Source organism: Talpa europaea, assembly GCF_964194135.1.
Source record: "Talpa europaea genome assembly, chromosome: 4".
NCBI classification, from domain to species: domain Eukaryota; kingdom Metazoa; phylum Chordata; class Mammalia; order Eulipotyphla; family Talpidae; genus Talpa; species Talpa europaea.
Window position 1 is genome coordinate 37,790,234 of NC_140070.1, and position 18,763 is coordinate 37,808,996.

The following is an 18,763-nucleotide window of genomic DNA, read 5'->3' on the forward strand; positions in this document are numbered from 1 at the left end:
ACGGTCCTGAGTTGCCCAGGATTGGAGTTCCTTGGTGGTGGGATTTTCAATGGTAAGCAAGACAAGTCTCAGGCAAAGTGAGTGAAATGGATCACCCCAGCCCCATCTAGCAGGTGCTGCAGAGCACATTAGAGACCCCAGGTGTATGAATTTCTAAACAAGAAAAAGGGCATTTTATGTTTCTTCCTCTTTTTTTTTTTAAAGATTTATTTATTTATTTATTTATTTATTTATTTATTTATTTATTTATTTATACAAGCAATGGGTACAATCAGAAGCGCAGGAGGGTGAGAGAATTCACCAGAGCCAGAGCAGGGAGCAGAGCAGGCAGAAGGACCGAAGTACACTGCTGAGGGGAGCAGCGGGCGGCAGGAGAGGTCTGCGCACCATGTGGGACCCTCCTCCGGTGGCCGGGGAGCAGCCGGGGATCGAACTGGCGCTGCAGAGGTTGCGGGCAGCTTCGCAACCCAGCGCTCAACCACTGCGCCACCGGGGAGGCCCCACCTCTTTTTTTTTTTAAAGATTTATTTATTTATGCGTAGAAGAACTGGGGTACAGGCCAGAGGCGCAGGAGGGTGAGAGGATTCACCAGAGACAGAATGGGGAACAGAACAGGCAGACTGACTGAAATATACTGCTGAGGGGAGCAGTGGGTGAGACAGGAGAGGTCTGTTTTGCCACGTGGGTAGCTTCCTGGCCAGCCAGGGATCGAACTTGTGCTGCAGAGGCCTCGGACAGCCTCATAGTGCTGCATCTTAACTCCTTGCACCACCAGGGGGCCCTGTTTCTTCCTCTTGAAGTTTTCAGTGACCAGAGACCCTACTCCAGGGTCCTTCTGGAAGCCACCTCCAGCTGCAGGCTTGTGTCCCTTACCGGATTGCAAGGGAGTTTATTTAGACATTTTTTTATAGTTTGGTTTCCTATTTTATGAAAGACATATTATGTTTTATTACTTTTCTACTTTCCAGGATACTATTTTAAAAGCTTTGACATTGCCAACATTTCATACTTTGAAATGTAATCAAGATTATGAAGTACATATTTGAAAGCACTAAGATTAACAAAGAAAAGTAATGATTATTATTTCAAGGTGCTTGGTTTGATGGACTCAAGCTTGATTATTCTGATATGTTTAATTTTCAAAATCCCGTCAATTTTCAACTGAATTGCAAGGCATTGTTTTAACATGGCTCCTCTGAGGATGTATGCTTATCTCTCATTTACATCTGAAAAAATTTATTAGCTGGATGTTAGCAGAACACATTCACCTGTTGATGTTCAAATGAACTATACTCTCTCAGCTTTCCTTTTGGGGTGAGTGAAATCCCTGGCAGTTAACTGTGTTATGTGATTGGCTACATAAATTCGGAAATATGATAACTCTTATAAGCAAGCAAGATTGCAAGTGCAGTGTTTCTTAAGTAATGTAGGGGAGGAGGGGAAATTTCTCCCTTCCCCTTTGGAGACCCCGCTTTGATGGGTGTCTTGGGCTGGCTGAATAATCAAATTAACATCAGACAGATTGGCAGGACAAGAAAAATAAATTTGATTTCGCATGTATGGGGAGCTCACAATGACATAAATGCTCCAAAGAAGGAAAATGAGGGCTATTTCCTAAGCCAAGGAATAAATAGAGACCAGGCGCTTCAAGGACAGGAAAGGGAGACTTCCATGAGGAAGAGAGGGTGAGTCACCTCATAAAGACCAGTTGCCCTATATTAGATGTTTGCCTTGTCATATATATAGGTTATTCAGATAAAAACTTTATTTCTGGTAATAACCTTAATTCTGGGTAAGATCCCCCACCCCTTCATTCTTCTAGGTAGTTAAGGGGCCGCCACAGTGTCTTGTGAGCCTGCAAGGCTTGACTAAACTCAACACAAAATAATCTGCATGCCAAACTGGCATGTCTTGAGAAATCAGTTTTAAACATCTTGGGGAGGCCTGTTGTGAACATCTACAGTAGCTCTGGGAATGATAAGGCAGTTTTGGGGTATATTTGTTAGCCTTACATATTCAAACCTTGGGAGACATTTTAATGCTTCTCTTCAGAGAGGGATCCTTGTTTTTCCTTTAAATTTTTTGATTTTGAAAAATTATATTGGTAAAGTATAAACATGTCATTAAGGCAAAATTTAAACAATAAAGAAGTTTAAGAAGCAAAAAAAAGGAAATTTCTTCTTTTCTTTTATTATCCCTACCCTGGTCATATTCATGGCTAGCCATCCAGAGTTCTTACGTATAATTAATTTCAGTCTGTAGTTGCCTTTTTTTTTTTTTTTTATACTTAAATGGAATCAGACCATAGGTAAATGTTTTTTTAAATCTGCCCCAAGCATATATTTATGTTAGAATATAACAGTTTACTTAAGTTATTTTAAAGCAATGTGCAGTGGTGGGAAAACTATGGTGACTGTACCTGAGGGGAGAAATCCTATATCGTGAAAAAATAAACAAGGATATTTTTTAAAAATTAAATAAAAATTTAACATTGCTTGTAATTTATTTTTTTTTAAACTATAAGGATTCAGTATGGAGATTCAATAAATTTATTTAACCACTTCCCTGTTAATGGTTATTTAGGTTACTGTTGTTTTCTTGTTATGTTACCTTGAACATATTTGTATATCTCTGTTCATATTTGCTATTATTTTTCTAGATATATAAAAATAGATTTGCTGTGTCAATTGATAAGTTGAAATTTTTTATACATAGTGTTAAATTGGTCTTGCACAGACTGTGCATATTTATCCTCAAAGTTTGAAATTCTTTGAAAATTTGAAACAAAAAAAAAGAATAATGAAATTTGGCAAGCTCAAACAGCAAATTGGGAATTTGGTCTGCTTTTAATAAAATTTATATATTTGATTTGCATTACACTTTTCAGAAAAATAAGACATGTGGTATTTACCAGTTATAATTTCCTGGCCTTTATGGGAACTCAGAATTAGAATGAATTTTAATATTTTTCCATGATTGGTTGCTGTTGTTTTCATTTAGTAAACACTAGTGAAAATGTGTCAGCATAAGACAGTTAAGAAATTGCCTCCATCTAAAAAGATGTTTCTTAACAAAGTTGAGATTAGAGGTCTAGTTGTTTATCATTTCTTAATATATCATTTTTCATTCTTATAACCTACAAATTTTTTCCCAAATCATTGACTCTGTGGATTATTATTATTTTTTGGTAGCAAATGAATAACTGAAAGCCAAAGTGTTGCCAAGTCTTTGTTATTTTTTTTATGAGGTGATAGTGTCACTTACTAGTCTGTCAAGAAGTATTATCATGGGCCTCCCGGGTGGCGCAGCGGTTGAGCACTGGGCTGTGAAGCTGCCTGCAGCCTCTGCAGCGCCGCTTTGATCCCCGGCTGCTGGGTGAAGGTCCCACATGGCGTGCAGACCTCTCCTGCTGCGCCCGCTGCTCCCCTCAGCAGTGTACTTCGTCAGTCCGCCTGTTCTGCTCTCTGCTCTGGCGAATTCTCTCACCCTCCCGCGCTTCTGACTGTACCCAGTGCTTGTATAAATAAATAAATAAATCTTTAAAAAAAAAAGAAGTATCATAAGTAAACTGAAACTGCTATACTTATCAGAGTAATTGAGACAGAAGACAGTTCCTAAGATGATGTAGAGTTATTCTCCTCACCTATTTCACTGATTTCTCCTTAATATATTCTGTTAAGTTATACAAACCTATTGACCTCATTGGGTAGAGATGCAAATTATGAAATCAGATTGCTGGGAGTGTGAACTGAAACCCTGTTTGCTTGTGATGACACTCATATAACTTGCAGATGGTACCTGCCCGAAGGGCTTTCAATGCTTTGATGTGATTTTAAGATTTATTTTTAGAATTCTGAGCAGCTCTCCATTTGAACTCTATCCCCTTGACAAGTACTTGCTGTTAGCACCCAATTTCTGCTTTTACTTCTTGCTCCCTCTTTTCCGCTGATTGCCAACATAAGCTAAGGCCTGACTTTGCAAAATAAGACTTCAGAATGCATTTATTTATCCTCCAAAAATCTCTGAATATCTACTACATTCCAGGAGCTATGTTACATTCTGCAGGCAAAGATTAATAAGACCTGGGTCTCCCAAGGGCTCCCTGTGTGGTGGCGGGATAGACAGATGCACATATAATTGCATTTGTTAGATAAGTGCTGTAGTTCAGGTCCTTACAAACAAGCCACAAGATAACTGAATAGGGAACAACCAACATAAGAGTCTAGCAACTTGAAAAACTCTTCCTACAAAAGTATTCGCCTCCCAGAGTACCACTGGGAGTAGCAATTTCGCCAGTCTTAGAAAAGACCAGCAACTCTGCTTCTCAATCCAGCAACGTGCAGACTTGCCAAACATTAGGTCACAGACTAAGATCATCTTTAAATGTGCTAGGCTGTCAAAGCATTTAAATCAGCCAGCAGTCTGGGGTGGGCAGACCTGATTTGTTGAGCAGCTCAACATGTCCCTGAAGACATCCTTCTATTCTGTCATTTCTCCACATGGGCAGCTGACAGCTGTGACAGCTGCACACTCTGCCCTTGCTGACCCAAGCTCATCCAACAGCTTCCAAACTCTGCTGGGGATGTCTGTGCCCACAAACTCTCATCCTTCTCCACGTCTTGCACTTTTGTTCACCTGCCTCAATACTCCGTGACTTTGCTAGGGAGGGATAAACTGAGCCATGAACAAGGCACTTAGCACGCAGGCTTCCCTTGTCAGGCCTGGAGAGCATGGATTTCATGTCTCATATTGAGGCTCATTCTGTTCTTTCTTGGAGTCTCTATGGGTTAGGGGGTTTGGGGCAAGAATTTCATCATACTCAGAGATTCAGATAGAGCTGGATTCTGAATGTGAAGACATTAAGATAGTTAAGCAGTTTAACCTTTATTTTTCCTAAGTATTCACAAGAGTGATAGAGTATAGAACTCTGTAAGCAAATATAAGAGTTCTTTTAATAAGTATAAATAAAGTTCTAAGTATAAGAAAGCATTATATCTTAGTTTCAACATAAAAAGTAACAGGAAATATAATTTATTTTTCTTAGACTCAAATGTGAGATTTTTCCTTCCTCTCCTACTCAATACACACACACACACACACACACACACACTCACCTTGCTGTATCCCCCCATTTATATTGCCATATTTGATAGATCAATATTCACTTTACATTATTGTGACTATGCAAATGATATTCGTAGACGAACCAGATAATTTGCAGATTACTTTCCTTGTTTGCCCCAAGTTAATAATTATTTATTTTTTCTAATTGTTTGATTTTTTAATGTGCTTATCAGAAATTCAGCCCAAAACTCTTTGACCTGACAGAAAGAATTATTTCTGGCAGGGCAATTTATATTTGTGTTATTCTGCTTTGAATTTCAGCTAATGGTTTAACTTTTACTCTCATAATCATGAGATCCTGGGGTTTATTTTGTTCATCTTTGAAGCTCCAGAGTTCCCAGTTTAATGCTTTCTAAATAGGAGGACTCAGTAAAATCTTGCTTTTTAGGAGGGACTTTGCTTCTCTAAATTGGAGGTGTGGTGTCTTTTGTCTCTATGTCTGCCTACTGCAATGGCGAGAATCAGAATGTGAGATGGAGAAACACCTATTAATAATGAAGAGTAAATTCTTCACATCCTTTAAGAGATATCACAAAACCTAATTAAGCCTGAGTTATTAATCCTGTAGACTACCATGAGCTTTTTATGTTGGAGTTCAGCAGAACTTTTCAAAACTTTCTAAAATGCCTCCACCATCCAGTCCTTGATGACATTACTGGGTGAGGGAGTGCCTTAGGCTACACCATTCACTGTAACTTCAGCTCTGATTTCTTCTTGGTCTTCACAACATCAAATTCTAACTTTTTCTAGTTATTACTGTGGAAGAAATGGAATTTCCTTTGGTGTGTAGATCTAGAAACTGTCAACTACTTTAATTTGCTATTAAGCTTATTGCAGGCGATGATAGCTGGAGTTAGCGGTTATGGCTGTTACCTCAACCACGAGAAGTTGTTTGAGCTTTATGGAACAAATGATTTAATCTAAAGCAGGAAATGAGAACAAGCTCAGTAAGGTCACTGTGAGTTTAGCTACAGATGAGGAGATTAACAATAGGTGTGATTTGTGAACTATTGTGGTCTCCTACAATGGTAGTTTCTGCCCATTTTCTTAAGGTTGAACATCTTTTGGCCATAGAGGTTTTCATTTCTGATGGGTAACAGGCTCTCTAGTAAAGTCTTTTAGTACCAAGGAAGTGTATCTCTTTTTACATTAAATGCCAACAGATACAGTGGAGAAGATTTGTAGTTTGTGATAAAACTTGGAATGTGCTCAAATCCAGTTTTGCTGGAGACCTTTACTTCTCCCTTATCATGGTAGCTACCAGGTCATCAGTATTTTGTCTATTTTAGCTAGAGTTCAGGAATGCAGAAAGTGCTTTTTGGTTTCCAATGACTTGATGGTTCTTTCTTAAAGTGAGTCTCATTTCCTGATTTTATATTTTCTCTTCTTCAATAGGAGAATTGCAGGGTTTTTTTTTTTTTGCTACCACTTCTCACCATATGAACAGAACAGAGAAATAAGCAGAAAGGTGATTTTTGGTGGAGAAAATAGAAGCCTGAGAGTGGTAACAAGGGATAAAATTGTGAAGAAGTGTCATTTCTAGAAAAATCAAGGAGCAGGAGAAACCTGCAACAGAACTTGGAATGCTAAGTTGTAATTAGATGGGAGTTGCAAGATGTTGTAATGGGCTTCTGTATTAATCATAGCCTAATAGGAAAACAGAAATTTTCCTAGATGTTTTAAACAGTCAGGATTTATTATGGCAATTGGATAGAAAAGGGTTTGAAGGGATAGTGGAACAACAGAAGGAAGGAGAAAAGAAGGCAAACCGAATAACTGCTACCACCCTGGGCTGGAGAAGCACAGGGGAAATCGCTTTACCTAGAATGCAGGATGGTTGGTCTCCCAATGTCGCTGATGGAAGTGAGCCAGCACTCCCAGGCCACTGCCACTTCCCTGTCACTGTCACCACTGTCCACATGGCCAGTGTCTCCACTGTCAATGAGATCACAGTCCCCAGTGCTGCTCTCTCCAGTACATGAGACACCTTTAGAAAGAGGTTACTTCCACCTTCCAGCCCCCCTTTCGGTGCTCCCATTGGTGGGACCTAATTGCAAGCCAGTTGGCAAGGGAACCTGAGAAATGAAGTTGGCAGGGTCTCAGACTATTACAATACAGAATAGCACACAGGAGGGTTTGGAGCTGAGAAATTAACAAGCCAATGACTAATGCAGCTTCCTTTTAGGAAAAAAAGAGCTCAGGTCTCTCTGTGGTCTTTATGAACCTAGGTTTAAGGCAGAGTACTGTAATCTTGGGCAAAGGCCACTGTAATAGTAAGGCTGGCATTTGAAATCCCAAAGGAAGGTGTGGTCTGTGGGGGGGACATGGATGTATCTGGAAGAAATTTAACCTCCACCAGAGGGAAAGTTTCTGCTTAAGTTCTCTGCTTTCATTAAGGATTTATATTTAACATCAACCCATGGATTCATTTTGGTGGATACTGTTTAAAAAATTAAAAGGAGAGACAAAATCTTCAATGTAGGTGATGTTTTGTTCTTTATAGGAATTTGAAATGAGTATATTTCAAATCAAAATATTTTCAATTCAAGTAAACCAGTGATTTATAAAAGCAACAGTGTCTGGTTGCATATGGTGTTGGCCCAGCATGTAAAAGCATCAGGGTCTATTCAGATCCTTGGGACAGTGTATCCTGAGCAGCAGCCCCTCTATATGTTCTATAGTCATATGCTGGTGTTAAGAAGTGTGTGACAGCGTTTCTCTTGTTTTATACTGGTTCATTAAAGTAAGTGTGTCATGTACCATAGATTATGATCCTCTAATTCTGGGCACTGAGATCTATTTTTAAAAAGCAAAAGCAAAAGAAAGGCTGTGCTTTAAAGTGGAGCATGTAACTCACATACAAAGCTCAGGCCAACTTTGGTGGTGACATTAGTGGAGAAAAAGGAGACATGAGAAAGGCTGGGTTTTGGGGAAGATGTCTAATTTAGTCTGGACTTGGTAATTTGTGTTTGTCTGTGGGCTCTGCAAGTGGAAAATTGCTAGCATGCTATTAGATTTTCAGTGGAACCCTAGGGGACCAGTGTTGATGGCGTGTAAATTTAGGATCAATAAGTTCTTAGTTTAAGTTAAAATCTGAGTAAGGGATGGGACAATAGTCATCTTGGAATGTTTTAGAATAAATCATTGAAAAGGAATCACTTTGCGGGGAATGTGCTAAACGTAAGTAAGCATCCCTCCTGCCTCTCTTCCTGCGCAACCACATTATTCACAAGTTTTAAACTTAAATTTGTGCTGTTGGTTTAAGGAATCACAAAAGGTACATCAAGACCCTATTTAGTTCAGAGCATGAATTCCATCTGCCAAGTAACCAACCATTGTTGGGGAAGATGATTGGCGACTTAAATTTGGACAGTGGAACCCTTAGATTTGGCCAAGAGGGGTGTACTCTGGTCTGCCCCCAGCCATGCCCCTTCATATGTGGTGAGAAGTCCACAGGCAAAGGTCAAATACCCAACTTTGGCCACAGAGCACACGCTTCCCCCTTACATATCACACTGCAGATATCAAGACCCAAATACTCTGCCTCAAAGGCCAAAGTAGAGTCCACTTCCAGAGTCTACACTGGCCACTTCCCTGGTTCATTCTCCCGAGGGCAAATTGTGTTACCAGAATGCATACTTGCATTTGAAGATTGGCCAGGGAGAGGTGGGGGACTAAAAGGGCATGGGCTGCAAAAGAACATTTTTGCACTGGATACATGTTGAAATGACAAGAAGATTTTATTTGAGCTACTGTTGTAGAGGAGAGTGACTTCAGTATAGGATTGAGCTCTAACTCCAAACAGTGAAAGCAGCTAGAGATTTGCAGTCAACAAGCAGAGTGGAGGGGTCAGTGGGTGGAAAATTACTAAGAGAATATGAAGAATAGGAGATTTCTTGCTAAACTGGCTTAACAGGATTCTTGCTAATGCCAGGCCAAGGACTTGAGATTAAGTGTGTGGGGAGGAACTTGATCACATATCAAGAGTTGGGGGACTCTTGTTAAACCAACATAGCAGGATTCTTTGCTAAAATGGGATTCTGAAGGCCAAGAGGCAGGTAATAGGCCAATTCGAGGGGTGGGTGACTAGAGGACTCTAGACAACCTGGTTAACGTTTGGTCAGGGAGAGTCTTGATGGAACTTGTGCTTGCAGGTGAGGTGTCATGTCCATGACACAGGGTCCCACACAGTGTAAGAAAGCACCAGGGATGGAAGGAAAATGGGGCCAGATACCATGTATTCTAATGTGGAAATATGAAGGATCTGAGAGTTCTAAATTTACACCTGGCCTTCCAGCCAGTTTTCCTTTGAGGGACTTGAAAGGCTGATGCTGGTAAGAGTGTGAAGTTATCTGGTGAGGACTCCTTCAGCTGAGGAGAAACTTCAGAAACAATGCGGGGCTTCAGGAGGCACTGAGACAGCAGGGTGGGGAGGGACAAGACCCTGAAAAGGAAGAGAAAATGGATGCTTAAACTGTGGTGGTTCTGAGCAAATGGAAGGGAAAGTGAGGGATGAGATGAGTCATCTCATAAGTGAGTCATCAAACTTTACTTCATACCAGGTCCCAAATAGACTTGCGATTGATGTCAGCAAATTATGTTAATTTTTAATATATGTTTCCCACATTTGTTTGGTGTGAGCTGTTGCTTTGCACCCTTTTATTTAAAATCATACACACTCGTATGTTAAGGTAGAAGAATAAAACATTGAACAGCTTGTTTGATGTAACGCTTTTAAATATTTAAGTGTGTGGCAGGTGGGATCTCTGTTTTGACTCTGGCCTCAGGCCCTGTGCTGTTAGAAAGGGACCTGCAAAGTTATTGACTGAACTACAGCACAGTCTCAGTAAGGGGACTTGAGAAATTTCCATGCCCAGGGGAGAATGGATATATTGAGTATGTGTAACTGAGAGAGGGTTATATGGGACCGATTAAGGGGCAGGTAAAAGGACTCTTGAAAGACAAGGGGATACGAGAGAAGAATATGGGTTCAGAAGATTCCATGAAGTGTTTTGAGTCAGATGGCCTGCCAAAACTGATTTGAATGGACTAGAAATATGCTGTCCATAGGGGTGCTTATGGAGTTTGTTTATTTAGTTAGAACTTAGCTTGAGGCAGTGAAGGCCCTGCCCAGTCACTAGCACTCTTCTGTTCACATTTTCACAAGTTACCCCAAAAACTTTAGAGAAAATGACCTGATAGATTTGTGTGGGTAAATAGAGAAAATTCATGTTACAAGTCTTTAAAAATAACAGTGAACTCTGCAAATAGTCAGTGATGACAGATGAGGCAGCTTCTTGCCTGATTTTTCCTTAAAAATTTTTATCACTCTCCATTGGGGTATTTTTTCTGTGGGCCCACATTTTATGGGGCCCTAGAAGTTTTTTTTTTTTTTTAAAATTAAAGCCATCAAAACAGATAAGCTCATGCCATTTGCAGCAACATGGATTGAGCTGGAAGGGGTTATGCTAAGTAAAATAAGTCAGGAAGATCAAGAAAAATATTGGATGGTTTCACTTATAGGTGGAATATAAAGAAACCCAACAAAGGGTGAGGAAAAAGACAAAACTTGCAAACTGACCTTAGATCTGAGGCTGGTAGGGGTGGGAAAGGGGGGGGGGTCAAAGCAGAGGAGGAAGAGCACAAGGGACTGTGGTGTTGGATCACAGGTGATGGGGTGGGAGAATTACAGGGACTACACCTGAGGGGTGAAATCAAATATCGTACATAAGGAACAATGATGTAAAGAAAGTAAATAAATTAATTGAAAAAAAAATAGAGAGAGAGATTGCCTTTGTAAGATGTTTTAAGGACTCTCCTTCTCTTTTCCAAATTAAGGCATGTTGTCTTCCTGAGCAGACTCGGTTCAAGTTGGGTGATATTAAGGTGTCTGTGTTGGGAGTGCACAGGGTAAGTATTCAGCACAATCAGTTTTGCAGCAGAACCATGGTTCTTTATCATTCGTCAGTTAGAAAATTCTGGTCCTCCCGGAAGTGTTTTTTTTTTTTTCTTCCCAGAGGTTTTTAGCTCCAGATAAGTGACCCAAACTTTGTCAGTAGAGTAGGAGTGATGAAACATGTTATCTTCTCTTTTTGCCAGTTTGTATGGGAATAAAGGAAGAAGAGTTCATGGCCCCGCAGAGGGAAAGGAGCACATCAACACATACGGCGAAATGTTGTCTCTCTTCCTCTTATCTGTTATTTCAAATTGTCTCCATAGCCAGCAATCTGGCATCATTTGCCAGCATGAACTTTATTCCATTTGAATGCCAAGTTGCAATTCCCTTTACAATGCACTTTAGAGCTTAAGATCTATCTGTCAGCTGTTATTTAAAGGAGCAAATAAATTTGTCAGTATCCGGTAAACACAAAATAATTTAATGTAATGAAAGCGCAAAGCCAAAGTTGTTAAATGTAAGAGCCAGTGAAGATAACTGTATAAATTTGTGGCAAAATGGATGGGGCTGGAAGGGATTATGCTAAGCAAAGTAAGTCAAAAGGAGAGAGATAAATACTGGATGGGTCCCTTATATGTAGAATATAGAGAAACCAAACAAAAGATCAAAGACAAGATGTGAAAGCTGACTAGGGATCCAGGAGGGAGGTGAAGGGACAGGGAGATGGGGAGGGGTGAAAACAGGAAGGGGACGAGCACACTGGACTATGACTAAGGCTACCAGAAGGGGATGTGGTGAGGTGAGAGGAAGGAGGGCAGAGGGGGTCTAACGGAGGGTTACTGCGGCTTTGGTGGTAGGTGTGGTGAAATAACATAAAATTGTAGAGGTAGAAATTTGTACCCTTAAGACATATACTATGATGTAAATCAACATTACATCAATAATATAAGTTTAAACATAAACATAAATATAAACAATGTAAGTTTAAAAAAATTAATTGAAGCTAGTGAGTCATTTACACACAGTCACTTTTTTAAAGTTTTTCTTTTTCCATCATAAAACGATTTTTTTTTAAAGATTTATTTATTTATTTATACAAGCACTGGGTACAGTCAGAAGCGCGGGAGGGTGAGAGAATTCACCAGAGCCAGAGCGGGGAGCAGAGCAGGCAGAAGGACCGAAGTACACTGCTGAGGGGAGCAGCGGGCGGCAGGAGAGGTCTGCGCGCCATGTGGGACCCTCCTCCGGTGGCCGGGGAGCAGCCGGGGATCAACCCAGCGCTCAGCCGCTGTGCCACCGGGAAGGCCCCCACAAATCACTTTTTAATGGATTTACCAGAGGTGAATTGATTTTCATTTCTTTGAAGCCCACCTTCAACTCTTGTTATGGTGATATTGCTCAGGAGTTGGAGAGAGTTAAATAACTCATTTCCTGAACCACATCAAATGCCTTTCAGTAGCTGCTCAGTATCCCCACTCATATGTTAGCCCATGATAGCCCTAGTGAAGTACTTTAGATCTGTTAACCTTTTTTTTTTTTTCTCTTCAGTATTTTTGAGTGTTTACCATCTGAAGCTCTAAGAATGCACTATGCAAAATAACATATATTTTAAAATCTTTTCCAGAGATTTTCATATTGGAAGAATCCAATAGAAAACCTATTTTAATGTGGTCTTGTATATACACACACACATTATGGCTTTATGGTGCATGTGTATCTTAGGGAAGGAAGTAGGAAATGCTTTCTGAGGTAGCAATGAATGGGAAATGTTTCTGGAACATTAGGTCCCTTAACTGTCTCTATTAAAGAAACCCACCACTACGAAAGAGCAAACTAAACAGAATTCACATGGATGTAGGAGAGAGCTTCATGCTCTCATTTTTAAAAAGCTGTGTTGCTTTTTAGTGCATGTATATAAAGTCTTAGATTCTGCAAGCTTCTTTGCCATATTGCAGTTTTGAGGATCTCCATGCTCTTTTCCCTTTTCTTCTAACTTGATTAAGTTATGCAGGTAAAGCCAATATTTCCTCATCACCTACTTATATGAATGAAAGGTTCATTAGACCTGGGCCTGTATCAAGTTCCCATTCTGTTCCTAACACAACCTGAGTGGACCTAGAGAGTGGCCATGAAATGGTTTAGAAATAATAATTTTTAGTTCCTTCTGTGCTTTACTGATCTCCACAGAGATGAAACTCAGACCCTCTGCATTCTTTGAAGTACTGAAGGCAGGGTTTGTGACTTCTTGCTTCTCTGCTCTGCATTTTGACTCTTTGCTGTGGTGCACCCAGGGTGAGCCAGAGAAAGAATCAGCCAGGTGCCACATAGCAATTAGCAGCAGTCAGCCATTGGTGTTTTGTCAATGACTCAAGGGCCCTGAGCCAGATCCCCATAGCTAATACTTGACCTATTTTGGTTTTTACCATCTCCCCACTCCAGTCTCTAATCTTCCAGCTTGATTCCTGCACTGACTCCTATGGATTGGACTCTGGTTCTTCCTCTCCTGGCCAATGGCTTTGGTTCACTATGTCTTCAGTGGAAACGGTGTCTAACTCAGGTTTGTGGGTTCCAGTGCCTACCACTGGTCACTTGACCAACCTATAACCTTTTTTGGGCAGCAACCACTTCAATTTGATAAAATGTCTTTTTTTTTATCCAAATTCTTTTCTTTTTTCATTCCCCTCCTATTTTTCTTTTAAATTTTGCTGACCATCCAATTCAGTATGGCGTTAAATTTCAGGTGTGCAGATGAGTGTTCTTTTTGATTCTAAAAGTCAAATATAGTAAATGTCAAGTAAACAAATATATACCCATTTTTAGATGTCAGTCTTTCATTCCTGATCATTGAAAATAAAAGCCCGTTATCAAGGCAGAAGTACTTTCTTCAGCACTTTCTCTCTACTCAGTATATGTCCTCCAACATAATCTTATTTGATCTTTAGTTGTTTAAAAGCCTTTCTTGATTAGTTGATTTCTCATTGATGTACTGTTGGCACTACAGAGTATATATTTGTTTGAGGGAGGTGCACTAGTGTTAAATAATTAATTTTTATGAATTCTAATGGAGAATATGTTTTATTCTGCTAGAAGCATTTATTTGGTGCTTTCCTCCCCAGGAGAAGATGGATTTTTTGGGGTACCACTTTATATTTAAAAAACACAATTTGGCCGGGCGTGGTGGCGCGCGCCTGTAGTCCCAGCTACTCGGGAGGCTGAGGCTGGAGGATCGCTTGAGCCCAGGAGTTCTGGGCTGCAGTGCGCTATGCCGATCGGGTGTCCGCACTAAGTTCGGCATCAATATGGTGACCTCCCGGGAGCGGGGGACCACCAGGTTGCCTAAGGAGGGGTGAACCGGCCCAGGTCGGAAACGGAGCAGGTCAAAACTCCCGTGCTGATCAGTAGTGGGATCGCGCCTGTGAATAGCCACTGCACTCCAGCCTGGGCAACATAGCGAGACCCCGTCTCTTAAAAAAAAAAAAGAAATAAAAAAAAAAATTAAAAAACACAATTTGGGTCACAAAATCACCTGTGTCAGGGACATTTTAGAAATTCTGTACTCCATATTATCTTAATTCTTCTCAGTTATAGAAGTAAGTTCTTCCTGATTGTATCTCCTCCCACAGAGTCAGGAAACAATTGCTTTACCACATCCATCATTTCTGTCTGCACATTATCTTGTTTCAAAGGTTTCCCAATTAATCCTGTGGAAGCTAGAATCACTCATAATTATAATCCTGTTATATCTTCTTTATTTCATGATGTGCTTGTTAATTCAGGTCTATCCTACAGTGGTCTGTAACTTAGTGCTATTATCAGCTCTTTTGTCTTTAAAAGCCTCTTGTCTAGCATTTTGACAAAGATTGATTAACTGCACTTTGTTGAAATCGATCATTTTGAATTAAAAAAAAATCCATGCTGTATATTTGTTCTGGCTACTTTTGCATGATTTCACTTTTTTTCCCCCAGTTAATCAATCTGCCAAATTGGTAACTTTCCCCCTTTTGGCTTCCTTTCTCTTGCTCTTGTCGTTTTAAAGAATTGTCTATCTCTTTATTTCTTCTGCTCTCTCTTAGGCAACATCTCCAGAAAGAAAAGCCGATTGCGATGGAATAAATTATCACTTTAGAATCTGGCTACATACTACTTGCATTTCCCTTTTCATAAAATGAGAAAGAGGTTCCTTCTGCTTGGTGATCTGTCCCTGAGCACATTTGGGGTGAATGCTTCATGATTGATTGTCAAACTCCTTGCAAACACTATAATATGCTTTTTTTTTTATAATTTTTTTTTTTTTAAGATTTATTTATTTATACCAGCACTGGGTACAGTCAGAAGCGCGGGAGGGTGAGAGAATTCACCAGAGCCAGAGCGGGGAGCAGAGCAGGCAGAAGGATCGAAGTACACTGCTGAGGGGAGCAGCGGGTGGCAGGAGAGGTCTGCACGCCATGTGGGACCCTCCTCCGGTGGCCGGGGAGCAGCCGGGGATCGAACCAGCACTGCAGAGGCCGCGGGCAGTTTCACAACCCAGCGCTCAACCGCTGCGCCACTGGGGAGGCCCTATAATATGCTTCTTAGTGATAGCCTCAAACTCCTGTATTTTAATCTTGTCAAGTGGATTCAAACTTCAACATCAGGATTCTTTTGTACATAGTAATATTTTCTTTTCTTCTCTTAGGTACTGACTTTAACATCGACAGCTTACCTCTTCCTCGGAAAGCCTATCACGACTGGGCCCTTTTTCATGAAGAGTCTCCAAAAAACAATTACAAGCTCTTTCACAAGCCTGTCATCACCTTGTTCAACTACACAGCCACATTCAGCCGGCATTCCCACTTGCCATTAACCACCCAGTACTTGGAGGGCATAGAAGTCCTGAAGTCACACCAATACTTGGTTCCTCTGCAGTCCAAAAACAATCTCAGAAAAAGACTTGCTCCACTCGTGTATGTACAGTCAGACTGTGACCCACCATCAGATAGGGACAGCTATGTTCGAGAGCTTATGACATACATTGAGGTTGATTCTTATGGGGAGTGTTTACGAAACAAAGATCTCCCTCAGTCACTGAAAAATCCAGCCTCCATGGATGCTGATGGCTTTTATAGGATAATCGCGCAGTATAAATTTATCCTTGCTTTTGAGAATGCTGTGTGTGATGACTATATCACTGAGAAGTTCTGGAGACCTCTGAAACTGGGGGTGGTCCCCGTCTATTATGGATCCCCCAGCATCACAGACTGGCTTCCAAGTAATAGAAGTGCTATTCTTGTCTCAGAATTTTCTCATCCTAGAGAACTGGCAAGCTACATCAGACAACTGGATTATGATGACAGATTGTATGAGGCCTACATAGCATGGAAGCTGAAGGGTGACATCTCTAACCAGCGACTTCTCACAGCTCTCAGAGAACGGAAATGGGGGGTGCAAGACATTAGCCAGGACAATTATATCGATGCATTTGAGTGTATGGTGTGCAGGAAGGTGTGGGATAATATTAGGCTTCAGGAAAAGGTAAGCAACTCAAGATTTGGTGAAAGGGTGCTAGAATGGCCTTAAGGCAGTCTGTCATTCTGTCTCTCTCTGTTGCAACTGCCTCTTGACTGGCCCTCATTCCTATCAGAAGGGTAGGCTCTTGAGGAAGGTAAACTAGTTCATTGCTGTCCTTTGAGGACTATCATGAAGTTTGCTGGTCATATCCTTCTTCCTAAAGACCTTAAATTCTCCTGTGTCATTTCTTTTTAAGGACATACAGTGCCGGGTATGACATGGATCCTGCAGAAAGAAGGAAGAGTTTAAAATAGTAAAAAATAAATTGAAGTTCTGAATCTCCTCCACACATCAAGCCTTGAGCTTCTCTATCAGTGCCACTTGTTTTACAGCCATGCCCTACAGGCTGCCATTTTAAAACTTTTAAAAAAATTAAAAAAAATTTTATTTATTTAAGCATGCAAGAACTGGGGTACAGGCCTGAGGTGTGGGGAGTGAGAGGATTCACCATAGACAGAGTGGAGAACAGAACAGGCAGATCTACTGAAATACCCTGCTAAGAGGAGCAGCGGGTGAGACAGGAGAGGTCTGCTGTGCCATGTGGGTTTCTCCCTGGTCAACTGGGGGATCAAACTTGTGCTGCAGAGGCTGCAGATAGCTTCACAGTGCTGTGCTTAACCCCTTGCTCCACCAGGGAGGCCCTGTTTTGGAACTTTTTTTTTGTTTATTTCTTTTTAATTTTATTTTTATTTTTATATAAGTGGGTTTCCCATTCTTTTTTTTTTTTTTTAAAGATTTTTATTTATTTATTTATACAAGCACTGGGCACAGTCAGAAGCACGGGAGGGTGAGAGAATTCATCAGAGCCAGAGCAGGGAACAGAACAGGCAGATCGATGAAATACACTGCTGAGGGGAGCAGCAAGCGGGTGGCAGGCGAGGTCTGTGTGCCATGTAGGACCCTCGCCTGGCCGCCGGGGATCGAACTGGCGCTGCAGAGGCTGTGGGCAGCTTCGCAACCCAGCGCTCAACCGCTGAGCCACCGGGGAGGCCCTATTTCTTTTTTTTTTTTTAAGTTTAATTTTTTGTGAACTATTTAAATAGTTCCAATATGTTTTTTTTTTTTTAAGATTTATTTATTTATTTATACAAGCACTGGGTACAGTCAGAAGCACGGGAGGGTGAGAGAATTCACCAGGGGAACAGAACAGGCAGACTGATGAAACACACTGCTGAGGGGAGCAGCGGGCGGGGCAGGAGAGGTCTGCACGCCATGTGGGACCCTCGTCGGAGGCCGGGGATCGAACTGGCACTGCAGAGGCTGCGGGCAGCTTCACAGCCCAGCACTCAACTTCTGTGCCACCAGGGGAGGCCCCCCATTTTGAAACTTTTCATTTCACATACTTAATCAACTCCTCTCTGTCTGTCTCTTGCTATGATTTTTGCTCTTGCTCTTGTTAATATACAGAGACTATGCAAAAGACAATGGGGATAATCCTTAAAGGAACATAAATTATTATAGTAATTAGTAATGTCTTCAATTGCCTAGACACTTGTAATGTTTATTTACTTACTTTATTTATAACAGAAATGGTTCTGCTTTATACATAAGTGAATTTTTAAAAAGGAAATTTGTTGAAAGAAAAAGATATATTAGTTTCAACTACCAATGAAATTTTTTGAAAATGAGATGATACACACATACCACTTGCTGTCACTCATCAGTCCCATGTCTGACTCCTCTGTCCACATGTTTTACCTAAATTCTCTAGATGCAAACAATTTTTGCTCAATATTTTAATGTTTATTTTGGGTAGCATATTAATTTTAGGTCAGACATAAACCTAAACAGTGTGTGGAATTATTTTTATGTGTTGTATAGGTTGTCAGAAAAGTCATGATGCATTTTTGCTTGAAAAACATAGAAAAATACATCATGACTTTTCCAACAACCCAACATATGTATTATAAATTGCATATATGAAATACATATATATTTAGATACATTTAAATTATTTGAAACATGCTTTTCTTAATTTCAGTAATTGAAAATTTGAATTCCTTTATCTGGTTTTAGATAATAGGTTTTTATCCATAAAGTCATTTATTTTAAGCTGAGTGTCTTGGTCAGCAACAGGAACATGAAATATTACATCATTCTTCTCAGAGAGTGCATCTCGATTTCCACTGACTTCCTCTATGACCTAATTTACAGGGCCACATTATAGCAAATACCAGAACACACACACTATTGCAA

At 40.5% G+C, this 18,763-nt stretch overlaps 1 protein-coding gene across 1 annotated transcript in view; it reads left to right on the plus strand.

Moving 5' to 3' along the window:
- Positions 1-18,763, plus strand: part of FUT10 (fucosyltransferase 10) — a gene marked incomplete at both ends in the record, with an annotated part of 54,425 nt that overhangs the window by 28,083 nt on the left and 7,579 nt on the right. The window contains one exon of the mRNA XM_084231155.1: positions 15,696-16,531. Within this exon, the coding sequence (XP_084087281.1) occupies positions 15,696-16,531 (836 nt within the window). The remainder of the gene's footprint in view (positions 1-15,695; positions 16,532-18,763) is intronic.